Source organism: Alligator sinensis, unplaced genomic scaffold, assembly GCF_000455745.1.
Source record: "Alligator sinensis unplaced genomic scaffold, ASM45574v1 scaffold274_1, whole genome shotgun sequence".
Classification (NCBI taxonomy): domain Eukaryota; kingdom Metazoa; phylum Chordata; order Crocodylia; family Alligatoridae; genus Alligator; species Alligator sinensis.
In genome coordinates this window covers 750561-772682 of record NW_005842124.1, presented here as the reverse complement: position 1 = coordinate 772682, position 22122 = coordinate 750561, and the positions used below count along the sequence as shown (strand labels likewise).

General features: G+C 42.1%; 1 protein-coding gene and 1 long non-coding RNA gene across 5 annotated transcripts in view; one reads left to right on the top strand and one right to left on the bottom strand.

Annotated features, from left to right (window-relative positions):
• The window catches only part of ZNF366 (zinc finger protein 366), an 88861-nt gene that overhangs the window by 10796 nt on the left and 55943 nt on the right, over window positions 1–22122 (top strand). For 2 of the 3 annotated variants that reach the window (XR_003094368.1, XM_025205661.1), the window contains exons 2-3: window positions 17187–18483; window positions 20224–20415. Coding sequence is in view for 2 of the 3 variants with exons in the window: in XM_025205661.1 (XP_025061446.1) it covers window positions 17194–18483; window positions 20224–20415 (1482 nt within the window). In the remaining variant the exon portion in view is untranslated. Of the gene's footprint in view, window positions 1–17182; window positions 18484–20223; window positions 20416–22122 lie in introns of all 3 variants that reach the window. The other variant, XM_006024905.3, reaches the window with a different exon arrangement.
• LOC106722262 overlaps window positions 20409–22122 on the bottom strand; it is an 18838-nt gene continuing 17124 nt past the window's right edge. For both annotated transcript variants that reach the window (XR_003094369.1, XR_001358117.2), the window contains one exon: window positions 20409–20693. This is a non-coding gene — a long non-coding RNA (uncharacterized LOC106722262). The remainder of the gene's footprint in view (window positions 20694–22122) is intronic.

Genomic DNA, 22122 nt, shown 5'->3' with positions numbered 1-22122 from the left:
CAGAGTTGAATCCCCTCTACCTCCACATTTGCTTACTGAGCTTGCAAAAGTTCACACTAACAGATAAAAGAGCTCATCTTCCCATTAATACTGGTACAACCATTCATGAATGACAGGTAGTGCATTTCTGCCTGTGTTTATAGAAGACTTGACATAACTTTTTCCAGGACTTTGTTGGTATATGACCTTTGTTTCCTTCAAGTTTCTGGTTTGCCTGAAGCTGGCTTCAGAGAAAACTAATTGTTTCACCAATAACTGGTATTTGTCCTCAGATGTCACCAATGCACAAATCACCAGCATGCAGGAGTGTTGCTGGATGGTTTAGTCATGTTAGGCCTTACCTGCAGTCTAGAGAAGCCAAGGAATTTTGCAGTGATGCTGAATGTACTTCTTCACTCATTTGGATGTGAGTGGGCTCCTCTCCCAGTACACAGAATCATAGAATCATAGAAACACAGAACCAGAAGGGACCTGTAAAATCATCAAGTCCAGACCCCTGCCGTGGACAGGAAGTTATTGGGCTCAGATGAACTTGATAAGGTGCCTGTCCAGCCTCACCTTGAACACCTCCAAGGAGAGTGACTGCACCATGTCTGCTGGGAGTGTTTTCCAGATTCTGGTGACCCTTACAGAGAAAAAGGTTCTCCTTATGTCCATCCTGAATTTGCCCTCTATTACTTTATGCCCATTGGTCCTCATCCTCCCTCGAGGTGCCCTCCTGAAGAGTTGCTCTCCTAGTTCTTGATGTTCCCCCCGATGCACTTGTAGGCAGCTATCAAGTCACTTCTCAGCCTTTTCTTTCTCAGACTGAACAGGCCCAGTTCCTGGAGTCTTTCCTTATAGGGCCTACCCTCCATGCCCTTAACCATATGGGTGGCCCTTCTTTTTACCCTCTCGAGTTTATCCACATCCTTCTTGAAATGTAGTGCCCAGAACTGGGCACAATACTCTAGCTGAGGCCTCACCAAGGCCAAATAGAGAGGGAGGAGTACCGCCCTGGATCTATTGGCCACACATCGGCTGATGCACACCAGAGTTTTATTTGCCCTTCTGGCAACCTCATCGCACTGTTGGCTCATGTTCATCTTACAGTCAATCGTGACCTCCAGGTCTCATTCAGATGCTGTGCCAGCCAGTGTACCACCACCCATTGTATAGTTGTGGTGAGAGTTCTTCCTACCCAGGGGGAGGACCTTGCACTTCTTCCTGTTAAACCTCATCTGATTTTGTTCCACCCATAAATCCAGTCTGTCAAGGCCATCCTGTATCTTTGCCCTATCCTCTCGTGCCCTATCCTCTGGTGCCATATCTTTGCCCTATCCTTACAGATACACAAACTAGAGTTGACAGGATGCATTCTTGTTTCACTCCATTCATGATGAAAAGTTTGCACAGGCCACAGTCAATCCCAATTTGCCATGTGTGCCCTCATGGAACTGTGTAAGCAAAGTCAAACTCGAGCAGAGCTAGAATTTGTCAGCCCCAGCCAGGAGAGATTTCCAAATACATTATTGCACTCTTACTTCTCACTTTTGCCCTGGTAGATTTTAAGAATGCTCAGATCCTAAAGGACCTCTTCTGCCTTATTTGACAGAAGAACTGTAACCTCTCCTGATGTCATGATCTTGCACCTTTGTACACAAAATATAAGTTAAACCAGGATTTAGAGTGGACAAACATGCATCTGTCTTCGAGTAACCTTTCCATTTGGTCCAGGTGCAAACATTACACTTTTACTGGTATAAGTGATCAGAAACCAGTCTATACCTATAACAGAACAGAAGTTTGGCAAACATGGACTGGCTTAAAAATAGTGGAACTCAGTCTAAGCTTTGTACCCTGCCACCAAAGGGCAAATGTGTGTTGTGTTCACTACCAATCTAAACGACTCTGCTTACCGAAAGCTGCGTAACTTAGATTGATTCTGTCTCAGGCTTTTTGAATGCCTGTACCTAGCCTTGGTGGTTGAGACCAGGTAAAAGTAAACAGCTACGATGGGGTAAGCTGTGGCCATACAATATGTATACCAACTTGTATTAGTGTGGTTTAACCCCTGATTTTTTTCCAGAGTAATTCTAAACTGTACTGAGTATATTGGGCTGTACTGAGTGGGACTGTATATTGCATGTTCTGCTCCTTAATTATAACACTCATGTGTATCCAGGAACTCATTTCCAATTTATTTCTTGGCCTCTCCATGTAACACAGTCAAAAAAGCATTAATGGACTATAAAGGAACTGATCAGAGACCACCATGTCATTTGATAGGCAGTACTGAATCTATTTGAGGGTAATTATTGAGTCACTACTGACTGATGATGGCTTAAAGCTAGAAATGCAAATTAACAGTGATTAAATCTCATCCAAGCAGTTTCTGCAACAGTAAACTCTTTTCAGGGTCCCCTACCACCACTCCGCTTCATCTTTTAGCTTCATCACCACCTCTTGCATCTTTTTAACAGCATGCTCAAATGCTGTACCTCTGACTGAAATGTAGGCAAATAAAAGCATCAAAGACACCATTGGCTCTCAGAATAATAGTTAACACAGAACATTTAAATCACTTCTCAGGGAAATAAAGCTTCCTAATTTTAAAAACAGTAGGACAGTGGAAGAAGTTGCCTAGGGAAGTCGTGCAATCACCTTAGAGCAGTGAATTTTGCATCTGCAATGGGACGTGGATCAAATAAGTCCCTTCCAACTCTATGAAAACAAGAGTGGATACACTAAACGTTGAGCCTTTACATCCCATATTTTTGTGTGATCATCCTTTCCAACTAATTATTTTCAGCACAGCATTTTAAGGTCTAACTTGAACTTGGGGAGACTTGTGATCTGTATGGAAAAACATACCAAAATATGTCCATGTACTGCACTACTGCCTACAAAACATGCAACTACATAATGACTTTTCTGTGTGCAGCTAGTTATCTACTTTGTGCACAGTCAGCATAATTGCCCAGGCAGCTATAGGTGCTTGTGCATTGCTACTTTGCAAAAGTTGGCTGTAACTGTTTTTGTGGGGCATTTTCCTGGGAGGCTAGATGGCATTGCAGTTAGATGAAGTATAGGAGTTGGATTAAGAGAGCTAAATTCTGTTCTTTGTTCTGTCATACACCTACAGTATCCTCAGATGTAATGCACTACTTAAGTGCTAGGTTATGTCTGAATTGCTCCTATCTGGAGTTTGGTCACCTGTATCCACTTAGGATCCAGAACCTGAAATATTCTCAAGATTTTATGGCAATGGTAGCCTTCCCACTACACTATACAGATAATGATTAGAGCATTAGCTCCCAGACTAAGAGATCAGACTAATCACAGGATTAGGCACTAAGTAGGAGCTTTTGGAGTCACAATTTTGGACTTTTAAACTTTACCTAAATCCTGGTTTACGCAGTTAAGTCTTTTTTGGTGGCCCAACGCTTAGCTGTTCACTAGATCAGATCTAGAGTCAACAATATTCTAGTTATTTAAAGCTATGAGAAGACCCAGTAATAATATAACTACCCAGATCAGAATTTGGCCAGTACAACAAGTAACACTCCAGTTCTTATAAAGTCAGTGGGATCTTTAACAATCACAATTTTCATTTGAAACTGAACTGAGTTTTCATAATTGAAAGAGTGCATAAGGAAAACTATTTATGCTGTATAAGTGATCAGGGATGCATGATTTGTGAACTAACGTTTAGGAACTGAGAACTGAAAGACATTAGTGGTGGACAGATTATCAGTACTATTGTCAGTTTCTAAACCTGAATGAGGCCCTCTTGTTTCAGTTCATCTTAGATTCACCAGTCTTACTGGAAGGTTTGACTCCTAAGGTTTCAGTATCTTTGAATTTCATTTTGAGTTCCATAACTGAACAAATTCAAAGCCAAAACAAAAAGTGAGATCCTGGCTTTGTTGAAGTCAGTGGTAAAACTCCCAATGACTTCAGTAGGATCAGGATTTCATCTGATTCTGAATCATTTTGGAGATTTCATATGGAAGCTGATCAAAATTATCAGAGCTCTGTCTAGAGTGGTTCCCCTTCTCTTCAGCTGACTTCCACCCCCCCACACACATTCATTTTACCTGGTGCTCCATGGGAGGTACCTGAAGCATTCAGGGATTTCATGGGCCTCTAGTCCATGAAAGACATTTCTAAAGACTCATGATTAGGAGACAAACCCAATGGCCAGCTTCAATATTGAAGTGAGGGAGGAGGTAGCTATAAACTCTTATCTGGGGAGAGTCGAGGATACCTGGCTACTCTCCTAGCTCTAAAAGAAAACAGAAGCAGAAGAGGAACTACAGTGGGAAGGAATGATCCCAGCCAGTATAATTCCTCTTTTGAAGGGCAGTGAATGGGAGTGAAAAGGTTCAGTCTCATAAAAAAGCTGCAAAGTAGGATTGTCTTACAGATTTAGCATTTTTACTCTGGAGGTATTTCAGGATCCCACTAATCACCAAAAAATCAGTATGGTACACCTATTGAGAAACTTTTGCAAATTGATTTTCATACACACAGCATTTAACTGTTGTGTTTGATAAGTGATATGTTTGTGTCCAGAGTCTTCCATTGCTCTCAACTGTTGGATGTTAATATGGTTCCAATTTTTACATGAGAGCTCTTACAATTCTCCATTTAAGATATTTAAGAAAAGTATCCTGTCAGATATCACATCATAACTTGATGTCCTAATACCAGATCCTGTCCTTATATTTACACCCATGCTCTCCACTGAATTTAGTGGGGTAATATGGGTGAAACTGAGGGCAAAGTGTGGTTCACCATATAGTAGAGATTATGCAGATTTATTTTGAATATTTTCATGCACACTAGATATAATATAAAGCTCCATGTATTAAAAGGGTAATGTTCTTAAATTAATTTTAACAATAAAAGCTAAGAATTGACAGATCCCACACAGTAGGAGGGCTGAAGTTGTAGTAGGTAAAAATTGGCACCATAAATCAAATTCCACATGAACTCCCATTGACTCTATATGAACTACGCTTAAGCCATTATTTAGTATATTAAACCTGTTAGCTGGATCTAGATTTATAGCTAGTAGCAAATATAGACTATCTATTTATTAATCAGTCAATCAATCACTGAAATACTTTAGTCCAAGAATACTACTTGGTGCCTGAGAATCTGTACAATTACTTAGGCATCTAATGTTTGCTACTGCTCATGCTCAGAAGTGTATGATGTTGGCTCCAGGTTTACAAATAGAAAGCCTGGGATTCACAAAGCAGGTGTCCCTGTGTTTAAGGCCAATGAGAGCCCAAGCTGATTAAGTGCACTCTAAGCATACTTAACATGCTGACAGTGTCAAGTTCAGCATAAAGCACAGTGGTCACCTCTACTTTTGTTAAAAAAACCCCAAACAAAAAATAAACATAGCCAGAGGAGATGGCACTGTGACTGTTTCATATAACACTCCGGTGGCTAGAGCACTTGCTTAGCAAGTGAGGGACTTGTGTTCATTGCTTTCCTCAGTCTGAGGGAACTGAAATCTAGAGTTTCCAGGTGTCTGCAGGGTTGCCTCCAGGGGCAGTGATAGGGGTTGGGCTGCTAGCAGGCACGGATCCAGAAGGGGTGCAGTGATACAGTCAAACCCACCTTTAAACCCCCAAAGCAGATAAGAATTCCAGCACCTCCCTTCCTCTTTGTGCTTAATGTCACTTCCTGTCCCCTCCTCTTACATTCCCCCCCTCCCCACCTGCCGCTGCCCCAAGCTGACCAAAGCCACTCCTGCTCTGCCCTGCCTCACCCAGCTGTGTAGGGAGCTGGGACTCAGCTAGGAATAACAGCAGTGGCAGCAGCAGTTGGGCTCCTCCTTCTTGTGTGGTTCCCCCTGGCAGCCCAGGACCAAGCTCAGTGACGGAAAAGCTGCCCACACTACCACTGTCCCCCCATGAGCCTGGCTCCTTGCACAACCTGGTTGGGGCAGGACAGGAGTTGCTCTGGAGCTTCACTCCCACCCCAGGTGGGCCAGAAATAATGGCAGCAGCAGGCTGGAGGGAGGAGACAGAGGGAAAGGAGTAAGTACTGAGATTGGGGTGGAGGGTGGGATTCTTACCTGATTCAGGGACCTGAAATCCCCAGTTGTTACTGTTCCTGTGGCATGGTCTGCCTGCCCTTTTCAAGGGGGAAGGATGGTGGGGAGGACCTGGAAATGGGGGTGCCACCACCCCTACAGCTCCAGTTGCTGCACCTGCACCTTCTTCACAAGATTCTGGATCTGCCAATTGTTGCCAGGGGCACCAAAAGCTGCTATTTTTGCCCCCCCCCCCCCAACTCAGTGCCTGGGGCTGGTGCCCAGGTCACCCCTGCTTTGTTATACTATTGCCCCTGCCCTGCCCAGTCTCACCTCTAGCCTCATAGTGAGAACGCTCTCCTAGGGTATATTAGATGTGGGTTTGAACTCCTTCAGACTGAGGTGGCAAGTGCTCTAACCACTATGCTATTGTATAAAGTTCACACCCACCACTTGTTTAAAAGGAGAGAGTGACTCAGTCCCCCATACCCAAAGATGTGACCTGTGCACCTAAGTGAGGGAGCAAGTTTCAGGCTGTGAAGTCCAGTTTTATAGGGCTCAGGTACCTGACTAGTTTGGGACAGATATGCAATTTCCCCTATCTCAGAACCTGACTAGGCATCCATCCACTAATCATGCAGTCACAGGCATCTAATTCTCCCCCTCTACTGTATAGGGAATGCATACAACCAACTTGATTTTCTGAATCCCATCCTCTGAACTGGTACTCAGTCTCATCACAACCATATCTTTGCTTTAGTACCCTATTCTCACTCTTTCTCCCACACCTATTACTACAGACATGCTAACTTGCTACCTGCTCCTGTTGTCCCAACAAACATTTCCATGGAGTATTCAGTCCACAGAAACACAGGAGCTTCTTCAACAGGAAAAAAGATAATTAAATATTCATATAAGTCTAAAGTGTCATGCACTCTGCTGAGCCTGCTTGAGTTAATGACACACCACACATAAGCGATTCAGACTCAAATCATTTTGGAGAGATTCGGAGATTCAGAAGGCTTGCAGCAAACAGAAATTGAGAAGAGGGAGGGGGAATGAGTTATCTTCCATATATGGAAAAGGCTGAGAGAGGGGGAAAGACTGCTCTGCTATTGACATCTGTAGCTGGCCAATGACTGTGATCTTTCTCTGAGTTCCCTTCCAATCACAGTGCTCTGGGGGAGGGACATAGAAACAACATATAAAGCTATGTCTGAAGTGATCTATGCCTTTTGTAAGCTGTGTCTGTCTTGGAGCAGCAGCTTTTGAAAGGCTCTGGCTTGCTAGCTAGACTCTTGCTAGCCAGTCTCTTTTCTTGTAAGTTGTAGCCAATCCTTTCCTACTTACCCTTTGCCTACAATCCCTATTGTTATCCCTATCCATTCCTTTCAACTTATTCTTCCCCACAAATTTTCTTGTTTGTTCTTGTTAGTCTGTCTTGATTCTTTCCCCCCACAAAATAAATCTGTGTTTTCCCTGACAGTGTGTCATCACTGTGCAAGATAGCACAACATATATTACACACACACAAACATTTTGCAGCACACCAAACATGAAGCATGCTGTAAAGGCAGATGGCAGATCTTCTGGCAGGGGAGGGAGAGGGGGCAGAGGGAGTACTGCAAGTTTCACCACCCCTCCCGCCCCAAACAGAGATGCACCCTCTTTCCTAGCAGTGATGAGTCTTCTGCTGCTAGTGGGAGCAAGGAGGTGGTAACAGTGCCTGTGCCTGTATCACCAACACCACTAACCAGCAGCAGCATGACATTCTCCACCCCAATTTCAGTTCCCAGTGTGAGCCTTCCAGTGCCAGAGGAGGAGCTAGATCTGGAAGCAGAGGAGCTGAGGGCCATAGCAAAGGAAATTCTGGGAAAGGAGAGGGAATCTGAGTTTGTGCTCCACATCCCTCAAAGTTTCCCTAGAGGCAGGTCTCCTTCTCTGGAAGGCACTTCAGAGGAGGTTGTGGGGGCAGGTGGCTCAGCTCCTCCTGTTGTGTGCCTGGTGAGGAGGGGGATAAGGCAGGATCTCCACTCTCAACCCAGAAGCAGGTGGGTAGTGTAGTGTGGGATCCTTTTGAGGTGGGAGATGATCCCAGGTATGCCACCTGCCAGCACTGCTGAAGGCAGATCAGCTGGGGCAAGGACATGAAACACTTCACCACCACAGCAATCTTGCTGTATCTCAGGAGGCATCACCCCCTTGCCCTTGCTCCTCCTTAGTCTGGCACCAGTGGGAGCATGCCCAAAGGGAAATCCCCCACTCGCTCCAAAGCCCCTATTCCCCCGAAGTAGAGGCAGGCCACCCTGGACCAGTGGGGGAAAGGCGGACACAAAGTGGGGTGCATTCCAAAGGTGAGCAAGATCACCCAGAGCATTGGGGAGATACTTGCTTTGGATGGCCAGCTGTTCTTCTTTGCTGAGTGTCCAGGGTTCAGGCAGCTCATGGTGCTCATGGCCCCATCATACCAAGTGCCTGCATGCACCACCTTTAGCAGGATGGTGGTGCCCTCCCTGTATGAGGCATGCAGGGAGTGCTTGAAGGAGGAGCTGTGGAAGGCAGGTCCACAGGTAGCCTTGCATTGCACCTTGGATGTCTAGAGCAGCCGGGGTAGAGATTATGCCTTCCTCTCCCTCACAGGGCACTGGTGCAATCAGTCAGGGCATTGGTGGGCTGTCCTTCAGGTGGAGGTGATGGATGGGTCCCACATGGCAAGGGAGTTCATGGAGGCCAAGAACCACATGGTGCAGGGGTGGCTTGTTAGGCAGGGCAAGCTCACCCACAGGTTCATGGTCACCAACAATGGGGCCAATATGGTCAAGGCAGTCCATGATGCCAACTTTCTTGGCATCCGCTATGTGGCACACAAGTTCCACCTCATACTCAGGGACACCTTGGAGGGGGACAGGGCGCCCAGTGAGGGCACCATCACAATCAGCCAGCTCATTTCAAAATGCAGGAAAGTGGAGGGCTACTTCCACCGAAGCATTAAGGTGGGCAAGATGCTGTGGGACAAACAGAAAGAGCTGAGCATCCTGCACAAAATCATGCAGGATGTGGAGACTCAGTAGAATTCCACATACCTGATGCTAGAAAGGCTGGTGGAGCAACAGAAGGCCATCCATGAGCCTCAGCCATTCCTCAAGGCCAAGCCATTCCTCAAGGCCACTGTGAGCCTCAGCACTGGCGATGCCCTCCTTAGCCAGGTGATCTCCATAGTGAAGGAGCTTGAGAATGAAATGGAGAAGTTCCAGGGGATCAATGTTCCTGGCTGGGGCAAGCCGCTTTCACCAGTGGTGCAGGCACTGGTGAAGCAGCTGAAGGAGGGCATCAAAAAACGGCTGGATCCGTTGCGGTCCCCATGCTGGCTGGCATGTGTGACCCAAGGGTGAAGGGGAGCGTCTGCAGCAGGAAAACCCTCAATCACTGGACGGAGATGCTGGTGAACAGAGTCAGGGAGGCAGAAGGGCAGAGGTGACGTGGAAGAGGGGGATCCACTTTCCCATGCCAGCACTCCAACCGTAAGCCAATCTTTTCCACCACAGCTGCTGCCAATGTGGGCCAAGGGCATGGTTTCAATGTTGAGGTCCAGAGGCACCAGATCCCACCATCAGGCAGGTAGTGGGGAGGCCTCAGTGGCTGCCTATCTCACCAAGGATGTTGAGCCACTGCCCTGCGACCCCTTGGCCTATTGGGCAACCTGCAGCCAGGTTGGCAGGATTTGACCACAGTTGCCTGGAAACACCTGTCCTGTCCACCGACCAGTGTTCCAAGCGAGAGGGCGTTCAGCATTGCTGGGGATGTAGTAACACCCCACCGCACCTCCTTGGATCCTGGTTTGGTGGAGCAGCTAGTGTTTCTGAAGGTGAACCTCCCACTGCTGGGGTTCCCCAAGCTCCACGTGCAGTGCCGCCCTCCTCACTCTTTCACCTATTTGCTTTTTTATTTGCTTTCAGAACCTTGAGGTGCAATTTCACAGAAACCTCTGCACCTATCTCCTTGAGACGTGGCATGCTTCATGCCCTCAGAAGGAGCTACCATCCCTGCTTTTTAAATCTGAATCTGCAGTAAAATGACAAAGTTATAGGTATTTTAGTGATTCCCCATTATAGTCTATGCCTGAATCTCTGAATCGGCTGAATCAAATCGGGACAGTCATTTGAATCACTGAATTGAATCACTGTCCCTCTGAATCAGCCAAATCCAAGGTGAATAACTGCTGGTTCGCCCTAATGCATACTTACTGCAACAACAGGTACTAGGTCAAGTAACAAAAACTAGATACTCTGCAGCTTGCCAAGAGACAACCAGTCTCTTTGTTTTTGGTACAAGTGCAGTTGTGCTGCTGTGGAAACCTCCAGGAACCTGAGGTGTTTTGCAGCACTTAAGCCTCAAATATGCAGTGATGCAGGTATGTGTTCAAAACAGATCCAGTGAAACAAGGAATACAGTATTATCCCCAAATCCCCAAATGTTTAGCCACATGAAAACACAACTAAAACCATGTCTTTCCGTTATAGCTGCTTCACTGTCACGTTAAGTTGTTTAAAGCCGTCAGGAAATATGTTTTAATCTTTCAAGTTTATGCATGTACTAAAACATCAGCCACTACTTTTTCATCTTCTGCCTTATAAAAGTTGTTAATATTTAATTAAATGACATGTCAAGAATTCCAGCTGCTTCTTTCTTCATACATGCAATTAATATTCCAAAAGTGTGAAATATTAATCATGGTTCTAGTGAATTAGAAGGGGAAAAAGTTACCGATAGAAAATGAAACCCAGTGACAAATTATATGGAAAATCATGCAGGACTTTCCATTGACTTCAGTAGGATTTGGATTAGGCCTGAAAAATACTTTCCAAATCATTAGTTCCACTTTACAGCATAAATGTTGATGAGAAACGCTTTTTGCTGGAAAGAAGAAGTCTTATCCTGCAGCCCAAAATCAGCACATAAAGGTAATTTCCCAGAGAGAAGTGAAAAGACAACCAACCTCTTCACAGGACCATGTTCATGCAGGGAGAAAAACCTGACTTTACCCACATCCTGATTTCAAATAATTCCAAATCATGTTTGCCACCAATGTTTTCTTATTTCCAATTCCAATACTACCAGTAATGACAATTAGTGAAAAGGAACAAAAATAAATCATCACCAATCTCTTATCGTAAATATACTTACTTAGGAAAACACTGACCTAATTTATGAAAGCATATTCCACAAGACACTTCAAAACTGGTGCTCAGATCCTACTGACTTCTTCTTAGACAAGATCCGATTATGCAAAAGTGTGTGTGGAAGGCAGATGTGAGGGAAGGAGAGAGCAAACAAGGGTTCAAAAAGAAAGTTAGCATTGGGAGAGTAAAAAAGTTTTATTTAAGCTCCAATGAGTGTCCATTTCTCAGTTCTGCCCCTCCTTTTCCAGGATCCCCTAATGAATCTTTGCAGCCACTGGTTTTAAGAAGTTCTTTTGAATTTACCTTCATCTTGAAAATACAGTTTCTCTAAACCCTGGTCCTGCATGTAGGAAAAGGCGGTTTTAATATTACAATTTAAAAGTAAGTCTTCTAGACTCAATCCGAAAGAATGCAGCATCAAAGTTTTAGGGATGAAGTAGAACTCAGCTATAAGCCTAGCACAGCCCATACTTCTCTTCATGTGTTTGAACGTGTGGCTATTCTGTATGGAAATCATAGTTGGAAAGTACACCCTAATTTCCTTCCTATGCAAGGGAGATCATTCAACATCATGGTTAAAGGATCCATAAGGTATGTTTACACTGCAGTGGCAGCATGTCACAACAGGGGAGCCCTGAGCATGCCTCATCTACCCACTCCCACTAATGCTCACTAAAGCCTCACCAAATAAACTAGTGAGGCTGCTCCAGGATCATCCTCAGGTACCACCCCTAAGTACACTGGAGACTAAGGTCTCAAGAGCAGCTGTGGTGCAAACCATGGGAGTGGGAGCAGTAAGTGGGAGCAAGGTGGGTGGAACATGCTTGGAGGCATCTGTTGGGACATACTGATGCCAAGGGGTATGTCTATACCAATGGTTCTCAACCTTTTTGTACCTGAAGCATCCTTTCATATACTTGAGGCACCCCACAGAAAATGCCAGTTGTTAGTTTTGACCCTTTTGACTGCAGATAAATAATACAGCAATTCTGTTGCAAAGAACTCAGAAAGATCACAACAGTCAGAATGTTTTTAACACTATGGTTTCTGATCTGAAAGCTCTGGTTTTATCTTATGAATCATGCTTGCACACCTAACAGTACTAAGCCTTATAATTCTCCCATGCTTTGAAAATAGCCAGATAGTGAGTAACAGTGGAGTGAGAAATGTCTAGTCCTGATATTATTTCTACTTGTTAAACTGTGAAGATGTATTTTACCTTATGTAAGAAGTATCAAGACTATCCCTGTCCTAATGAGCTTGCAACATAGATGACAAACAAATGGATCATGGGCTTTAGATTATCATATCAGTCTTCTCTGGATATAGTTTGATTTCCTGCATAACACAGGCCACAGAATCAATTAGACACACAAGACACATTGGAATAACAGGGGGAAAAAATTACTATTAGTTTTCAACTAGGATCTCCCACAGAAGAAGTGGAAATGAGGGGACCCATACCAAGAGTGGTATGTCACTCACATGTAGGAGGAAGCACAAAGATAACAGTGGAAGGAGGAAACAAAAGAGATATTGAGGTTGGTATTTTTGCCAGAGCAAAGAAGTAGAGGGAAGTGTGATGAGAGAGCAGAAATGTTGGCTCAGAGAGCTGAATGAAAATTGAGCTGCAAAACCAATTAAAAGTTGTTTAGCTAAAAGCAATGCAAAATGAACATTTGCATAAATGTACATGGCAGTTTCACCAATTTAAATTATACTGAGTGAAATACTTGACAATATTTTGTAGGTAACAAAGTTAGATTAGCTTTGAGTGACTTAGTGACCCTTTACTAAAGCTAATCTCTATCAATGGAGTTTTGCATAAAGAAAAAATAAATAAAAACTGAGCAAGAACTTCAGCATTTGACCCCACAATTTTATGACTGAACACACTTAAGAATAAAACAAACCTTAAAGCTGAATTATGTAAAAAAGAAGCCATTAAACCTACTGAAGCAATGAGAAACAGGCCAGTAAAATTATTACTTACAAATGTCTGCTATGAAAAGCAGATGCTTGTTCAGAAAGATTTGTGATGCTTTCCAGTTACTCAGTGTCCTTCAATCCATGAAGGAGTGCAGCTTTATTTTATTTCTTAATGTGTCTTTAGCATAACATATACAGAAACAACAGTAAAGTAGTAAAAGAACAATTCTTAGAGACGATTCTTTCCTTGCAAATACAGCATCAGTCTTTCAAGGTCCATGTGGAAAGTGGGAAGGCACTAGTACATGCTACATTCAGCTATGTTTTCAGACTCATGTATGGTTGTTAAAGCACACCATTCCTATTGTAGCTGAGTTAAACCCAAACTTGCTCCCTTCTATTTCTAAACTCATCTCCATTTCTTGTTCATTTCCAGACATAGGACCTAAGCATAGATCTCACATGAAACTAGCATAGGCTTCCCATTTCAGAGGATGCTCCCCTTATCTCTACTGTATGATAGGAGCATCATCTATTGCTAGGGTCTAAACTGGAGCTATTTAGAACCCTTGTACTTATGCTGGTTTCCTTGCAGCTCAGATAAATAGCAGTGCCTTCCAGACAGGGGTTAAAACAACAGGGGACCTGTAGGAGCCAATGGAACTTTTGCTCTTTATTTTAATATGGCAAGGATTTCATGCAGTCAAGTGACAAACAATATGTATGCAGGTAGAATGAGTCACATGATTTAAGTGCTATTTTAGGGTATTTGTTTCTGTCTATGGACATATTGTGCTTGGAAATAAGAAAATTAAAAGCGATTCATTTTCACTGTTAAGTTCTCTAACTCTTTCCTGGAAATTAATCCAACAATATTACTTAGCTCCTGTGTAGTTATTTGTGTCTCCTGGAAAAATCATAGCAACTTTCTGAACTCAATGTAGAGATGGAGAGTTTTTTTGGTAGTTCTATTTTTATTAATCTGACCTATTCAATATATCCTTTTATAGAAAGGGGGATTTATGGAAATAGTACTTTGTATTAGATAAGGGGTGGCTGGACGAATCTTGGGAAAATAAGAAACACTTGAAACAATCTACTTATTTCTAGACTCCAGGTGAAAACAAACACTTTCAGGAACTCTGAAAAGTGTGGATATGTTGTTTTCAATGTTCAGGTGCTGAGATAGCTAAGGAGTTCTGTCTTAGTGAGAGTGCCAGATTAAGTTTATAGGATAAAGGGACTTCAATGATCCAGATCAACATTTGTGCTTTTAGGTATTTATCCAGATTTTAAGAATTGAACTTTGTTTAATATCTCCATTACTATTGTGCTCACTAGAAATAAATAAGTGCAGAAAAAGAAAAGAAATTGGTAGTGCTTAGTGCTTTGGTATTAAGGTGATAGGCATCTATGAAGTACTTGAGAGAGAGAGAGAGAGAGAGAGAGTTCTTCCCTTCATGTTGTTAACTGTTAAAGAAGGTCATGCTACTCCAGAGTCAAATAGGCTGAAGTAAGGTGGAGTTATATTAATTTAGTACGATGTCCTCTACTACCATTACTTAAAGCAGAACAGAACATTCATTCTATCTGTTGTCACTAAGTCTCATCTATATTTTGCCAAACTTTAAGCAGGAGACCTGGCTTTATGGAGTTAATTGACCAAGGCAAATATCCTGCTCCCATTAAAGCTAACAGAAGTTTGGATGTTGACTTGAGGGGGAGCACAAGTACACCTCAGATTTGATCCTTTGTCCTACTCCATTCCTATGTGAGGCTTGACAGAATGAGATGATTCAGACTGAATTGATGCTGCTGGCTTGCACCAAACACATAATTTCTTGATACATTTTCTCTCAGAGGAGCAGGGTGTTTTTAAACTCTCCCTTCTTAGATTCTTTATTCACTTCAGTCTGACTGCACAGCACCTTTGTGGTTTTGCTGGCCCATGAATAATTACACTCCGCATTCCTAGATATGCCCAATCCAACAACTGTAGAATGCAGTGTTGAATATAGTACCATGATATCTGCCTTTTTTGCAAGACTAGTTCTTTTTTGAGCAATACAATAATTCCTCACCAGCAATTTTTCTATTGTTTCAAGGATACTCTTTCAAATAGGTTCATGGCCTGTCTCTACTTCAGCCCCAAAATGGCTCAAAAACCCAGGTAAAAGTTAAAGAAATGGGACCTGAAAGAAGAAAGCACCAAAGAGCAGAGCAAGGAGCCCCAACTTCAGCACCAGTTAGGGTGTCAACAGTAAACATATGAGGCACAATTCTCTGTTGCCTTAGAGTAGAGGCCGAAGGAAGGGTACTGTGATACCTGAAAGCTTTCTTACCAAACATACAGATGGTTCAATAAAAGATACCACCCACAAGACTTCTTGCCTTTCGCATATCTCCTGGGCCATCTTGGCCACAAAGTTACCTCAATATTTAATACATGTTATACTTATTTTGAACATATGAAAATGGCTAAACAAGGCATTAAAGAGGTAGGCCCACAATGTTCAGAGAAAGGTTACGGATACATAATTATATGTGTAACTATAATTTTGGAGAACCCAGGCCTTGCTCTTCCAATTACATTTCTCGTGCACTGTGGCATTCCCATTCATTCACCAATGAATTACGGGTGAGCAATTTTCCTAAATATTTTTGCCTTACAATACTGTCTCAAACTTTCATTACCTAACCCTTTCCCCATATACTGCCTCAGAGATCTCTCCAAAACTCCCTCTATTATTACTCCTATATTCTGAAGATTTAATCATCCATTTGAAACCAGGTCTTTAAGATGCTTTCTGGTCTCCATATCCTAACTAGGTCATGTAAATATTTTTTATCTATTTTAGTAGGTTTATCCAGAGCTCCCTAAAAAAGAACAGAAGCTTCCTTAGCACTGTTTCTTTGCCCCCCACCCCACCCCACCCCACCCCCACACCTGTGTTTCCAAGAATAAGGATATTTATAGCTATCAACATGCATAGATGGAGAAGTGGAAAGATGTCTGGTTCTCTGACTTAATCACTTTCTGGGTGTTATACAAAAAATATATGGTTCATTGGAGGGCCAAAGTAAAAATCAGTGCTCTAATTTGAAGGCACCAGATCCTGTGATCATCAGCTTTTACCCTATCATTTTTCAGAAAAGGCTCCCACTGGCACTAGTGGTACATGTAATTTGTGCATGGCTTTCAAGATTTTGCACAATGAATTTATTCCACGACAAGGCATAGAAGTGTTGCCAAAGTAGATCTGGCAGCCACAGGATCTCAGCTGCTTTGGAAAGCCAAAGGGGAGTCAATATTATTCAAAGTTCAATATGCTCTCTTTGTTCAAACATTGCCATGTTTACTTGACTAGGTTGGGGGTAACTAAATATTGCTGACTATCTGAATCCTAGTCAATGGTTTAGCCTCTTTTTGTTAAAAAAAGAGGAAGAAAAAAACCCTACAACCACTCATTGTTTTACCTTCATATTACTTACAGAGTGACAGAAGTCAGGAAATGCAATGATGGTACACAGTATCCTGAACTTATTTTGCCATTGTTTCCCTCTGCAGCAGCAATACAAAGAGTTCAAACTTGAAGTTTTTTGGCTTTCAATTTTCATGTGACAACCATAACAAATGTACTTGTTTAATTGCTGGATATTTTCAAGGCAGAACCAGGGCATGCACAGTCAAGAACAGGAACAAGCCCACAGATGGGCTGGCTGAATTAAATGAAGTAGAAATGTTAGAAGATAAATTAATCTGCTAAACAATATAACATTTACTATGTGCTTGAATATATCCTAAAGTCAATGCATGAACCAAACTTGACTTAAACCACTAATTCTAAAGGAGAACAAGCGGCTTTGGCCTGTCTCCACTAATAAACTTTGAATAGCAGAAAAAACTGGTATTCTTATATGGTCCTGAAACTACTATACGAGTGCTTATTCTTTTTTAGATATGGATTAAGCAACACGCTATATGTCTTAGGAGAAAGAGGGAAGAATTAAAAAGGATTTTTTTTTGTTTGCTTTTGAGGCAGGCAGAACATGCAGAAGGAATTAAATATGATGAAGAATGAGAACAATGTGGACAATACACAGGCATCTCCCTTGTCACGCTGCCTGCAGCCACTAGGGCCTGTTGAAAAGCCTCACAGAACTGTACCACTCAATGAAGAGTTTGAACCACAACTTGCACAGTTTCAGTATGGTCCTTCCCTAGGGGATATAGAAACCTTCCATGGATCCTTGGAAGGAGGGTCCCGAAAACGCAAAAGCATGCCCACAAAAATGCCTCCTACTGTCACACCAGAAGATCCCACCTCACCATCACACAGATCTGAAGACAACAATAGTCTTCCTTTGATGTTTCAACAATCCTCACAGCCCAAGTACAGCTCCCAAATGATAGACTTGTGTAACCTAGGCTTTCAGTTCTACAGGACTCTGGAGCATTTTGCAGCAAAGCCCATTAAACAAGAATCAATAAAGCCTAGTATGATGTGGCCTAACACACCTGCTTTTGTGCAGTCTCCTTACTCTTATTATCCAAAAGTTCATCCTGGCCTGATGTTTCCTTTTATTGTCCCCTCAAATTTTCATATCAGGAATCCCTTTCAAATGAAAAGTCCACCAGAGCCATCATTCAGGAGGACTGAAGCAAGGGAAAATGGTGAAAACAAACAAAAGGTGGAAAGAGTAGACGTCAATCTCCAAATTGATGACAGCTATTATGTGGATGTTGGGGGTGAACAGAAACGCTGGCAGTGCCCGATGTGTGAGAAGTCCTACACATCCAAGTATAATCTTGTCACCCATATTTTGGGACACAGTGGTATCAAACCTCATGCTTGCTCTCGGTGTGGCAAGCTTTTCAAGCAGCTGAGTCACTTGCACACACATATGTTAACACATCAGGGCACTAGACCACATAAATGTCAGGTGTGTCACAAAGCTTTCACCCAAACCAGTCATCTTAAAAGACATATGATGCAACATAGTGACATCAAACCCTACAACTGTAGAATATGTGGCAGAGGTTTTGCCTACCCAAGTGAGCTGAAAGCACACGAATCCAAGCATGAGAGTGGCAGAGAGAATATTTGTGTGGAGTGCGGTCTAGACTTTCCAACTCTTGCTCAACTGAAGAGACATTTAACAACCCATCGTGGTCCTATACAGTACAATTGCACAGAATGTGATAAAACTTTTCAATATCCAAGCCAGCTGCAAAATCACATGATGAAGCACAAAGACATCCGTCCATACATCTGCACAGAATGTGGCATGGAGTTTGTGCAGCCCCACCATCTTAAACAACACTCTTTGACCCATAAGGTAAGTCTGGAAAGGTTATATCTACCCCTGCTCTGAAGGCCAACACCAGCCCTGGATGCATATATCCTCACAAGAACATAAGTAAGGTATAGGCCCTTAGAATAGCTGTGTGTATGGATGTGTTTAAGAAAGCAAGCTGTAGAATGGGCAATAAGAGAAACCAGCTCATGTGTTAAGGAGGGCCATGTCAGAAGGTCTTACAATAACCTGAGAGTTCAGTCAAGCCATTTGCATTGTTGACCAAAAACAAAATTATACCCTCTATTTCAGCTTGTTTTTATCTTCAGCACAACCCTCTATTTAAAATCTTAGTTTTGTATAATGCTCCTTTATCAATTAACATTCCAGTTTTTTTCTATTGAAAAATATAACTTAGTCCTCTGCTTAACTTAACTGGGTATTTAGTTTATATGTACTGGGGTGCATCGATGAATAAGTCAATAAAACATATTGCTTGGCAGACTTGGAATAGCCAGTACTGCACCATTATCCTGCTGTCCTGGGGTAATTGCATATCAATAAGAGAACTGGGCAAATAGGACCTGATCCAGAATGTAGCCTCAAATCACAGAGCTAAATATCTAAAACTATCATTTGTATCCACAGGTAAAAGCTTTATAATTAATTGTGTACAAACAATTAATTTGAATGTAGATACAAAACTATTGGCATGAAAGCAAAAGCTAAGGTGAGCCCTCTTTATATGGGATTGGATCAATAGTCTTAGATGGCACTTACAGCTTATTACTTTTCCATACCTGCCTTACTGAGGTAAGGTAAGATTCATTAAGGTAGTTAGGCATGTAACTTCCACGTCTTTTAATTAGTGGAAGACACCTAAATACTTTTGATCTAGGTCTTAGGCCATATCCAGGTCAAAGGAGGCTTGCCTTTTCTTTCAGCATTCTGATTGGATGATATGGATGGCACTTGAGATGTCCTGCAAATACCAACTGAAACTGAATAATTCATTTCGGGTTCAGTGAAAAGCCCATTGGAGTGTTGTTCCATTGGCTACATGGAAAGGGATCAGGCTCCAAGATAAGTGTGTATGCCTCAGTTTACTCCAGACCTACTCCGTGTTCTATAATATTAAAAAAAATCAGGCATTTTCTGGAGATTAGTGCCTTATTTTATGACCCAGAAATGGTCAGTAATCCCTATGAAATGTCCAATTCCAATTATACTGTTGCTTAATTACATGATTCTTCTGCTTCTTACAGAAATTCTGTAGGATTTTTCTATATTATCTTCAAAATACAGGCATACTCTTTGTTATATAGAGCTCGTTCCTTTAGACATTGAAATCAACCAGTGCTAGACTTCCACAGGTATTGCTCAGACCGTTAGTTACCATGACCCAATATGCTACATTATATCATCCTTAACATACACGTTTGGCCAACACGCAGTTTTTATTTAAGTTGTAACTGTGGGATAGTGGAGCTTTTCCATCAGTGAAGCTGCTCAGTAGATGTACTGATGGCAGTGAAATTCATTATTTCTTAATCCCAGTTACACAGTAGAGTTTCTTTTTTCTTCCCTTAGATTTGTATTTACTTGGGGGGGTAGGGGGGAAAGTATCCACATATATATTACTGGAACTAGTAATATTAAAAAGAAAAGAATCTATGTAATTGCTTTCCTAGCATAGCTTGAATGACCCATATTTTACTGTGCTGAAAGTAAAACAACTGAAGTCATACCTAGTTAGCTTTCTGATTCTTTATTTCTTTCCAGGGTGTAAAGGAGCACAAATGTGGTATCTGTGGTCGGGAGTTTACCCTGCTGGCCAACATGAAGAGGCATGTGCTGATCCACACCAATATCAGAGCCTATCAGTGTCACCTTTGCTTCAAGAGCTTTGTGCAGAAACAGACTCTCAAGGCACACATGATTGTTCACTCTGATGTCAAACCCTTTAAATGCAAGGTAAGGATGTCTCATGATGTCTTAGGGGTTCACTATCACTGAATATTCCAAACATTTCTTCACACATGGCAGGATATAATTATATTAACAAAACCTACACTTGTTAAAATACTTTAAAATCACTTGTAAAGTCTGTTGGGTTAATTTTTGTGTTTGTTTTCTTAATCAAAGTAGTTTCAGTACAGGTATAACAGCCAAATGAGGCAGAGGAACATCCAAAGTTTTCATTTCCCCTCTTCAGAATTATCAGTATTCTTAACGCTGGGGTTATATTTTTTCTGAAAGAGAACATAGCTTGATGATGATAAAGTTATCTGACAGTAAGCTAGCACATTTCATCCAAACAGAAGTCAAAGTGTTTAATAACCTAATATACCAAGTAAACTTAAGGTTTAATCTGTGCATAGTGTGGGGAGATATGGAAACATCACAGCTTCAGTATTGCACAACACAACAACAGCAGTTCAGGCAGGACATAAAAAGCACCACAGCAAAACAGAATTGCATGGGGAATTTGAACGGGTTAAATATAAATAACAAAATTTAAATTCGGCCAGGATGCTAATATCCTAAAAACACTGCCTTTTGAAAAATGCACATTGGTATTGGTGGGAACAGGAAAATAATATAGGATGACATAGCAGGATTGTTGCCTTCTTCATGAACCTGTGATGGAGATTAAAGGATCCTACTGGATATCGATTTCCCATAAAGTTGGGACATTTGGATTTGGGGATTTTGTTAATGCCCATTTCTAATGTAAAGGGAAAAGGTTATTTACATTCATTTTCTGGCCCAAGACTGGCTTTTATACTCATCCTTTTTGAAATCTTCACATATATCTTTAAGCAGGCCATGTGGCTCAATCTGACAGCCTTGGTTTATGATGTAGCCAAAAGTTATAGGTTTCATTCCATTTTAGTAACCTTGACACACACAGTTACTGAATGTAGAGTAAATATCTAAAATAGACAGCATTAAGTTGTTCAGTTCCCAGATACATAACTTCAGGTTCGTTTGAATGAAACATCAATGAGTCTTTCATGCAACTGTTATATGGAATCAAGATCTTTTAAGGGAATCCTGCCAACCGCAAGTAGCTCTGATTTTAAAAAGTTTGATGGAATGCTTTCCCATTGGAAAGTGAACCAAAATCTATATATGTACAAGGAATGTGTGAATATCAACATTTTTTAAATGTGAAAACGTCAAACGTCAATCTTTTCACGCCTCTTATTTAGTTTCACGCCTCTTATTTAGTTTCAATAATGTCAAAGTGTTTTGTTTTTGGTCACTTAAAAAGCATTTTGCTTGTATCATCTTATAGTTTCATAGTTTCATAGTTTGTAGGGTCAGAAGGGACTTGAGCAGATCTTCATGTCTGACCCTCTGCCATGGCAGGAAAGAGTACTGGGGTCAAACGAGCCCGGCAAGGTGTTCATCTGGCCTCCTCTTAAAGACCCCCAGGGTAGGAGCCAGCACCACTTCACTTGGAAGTTGGTTTCAGATCCTAGCCGCCCTGACAGTGAAGTAGTGCCTCCTGATGTCTAGCCTAAATCTACCCTCCCCCAGCTTGTGACCCTTATTTCTTGTCACTCCTGGGAGTGCTCGGGGGAACAGGGACTCCCCCAGTGCCTGCTGGTCCACTCTGACTAGTTTGTAAATGGCCACTAGATCCCCCCTCAGCCTTCTCTTGTGGAGGCTGAA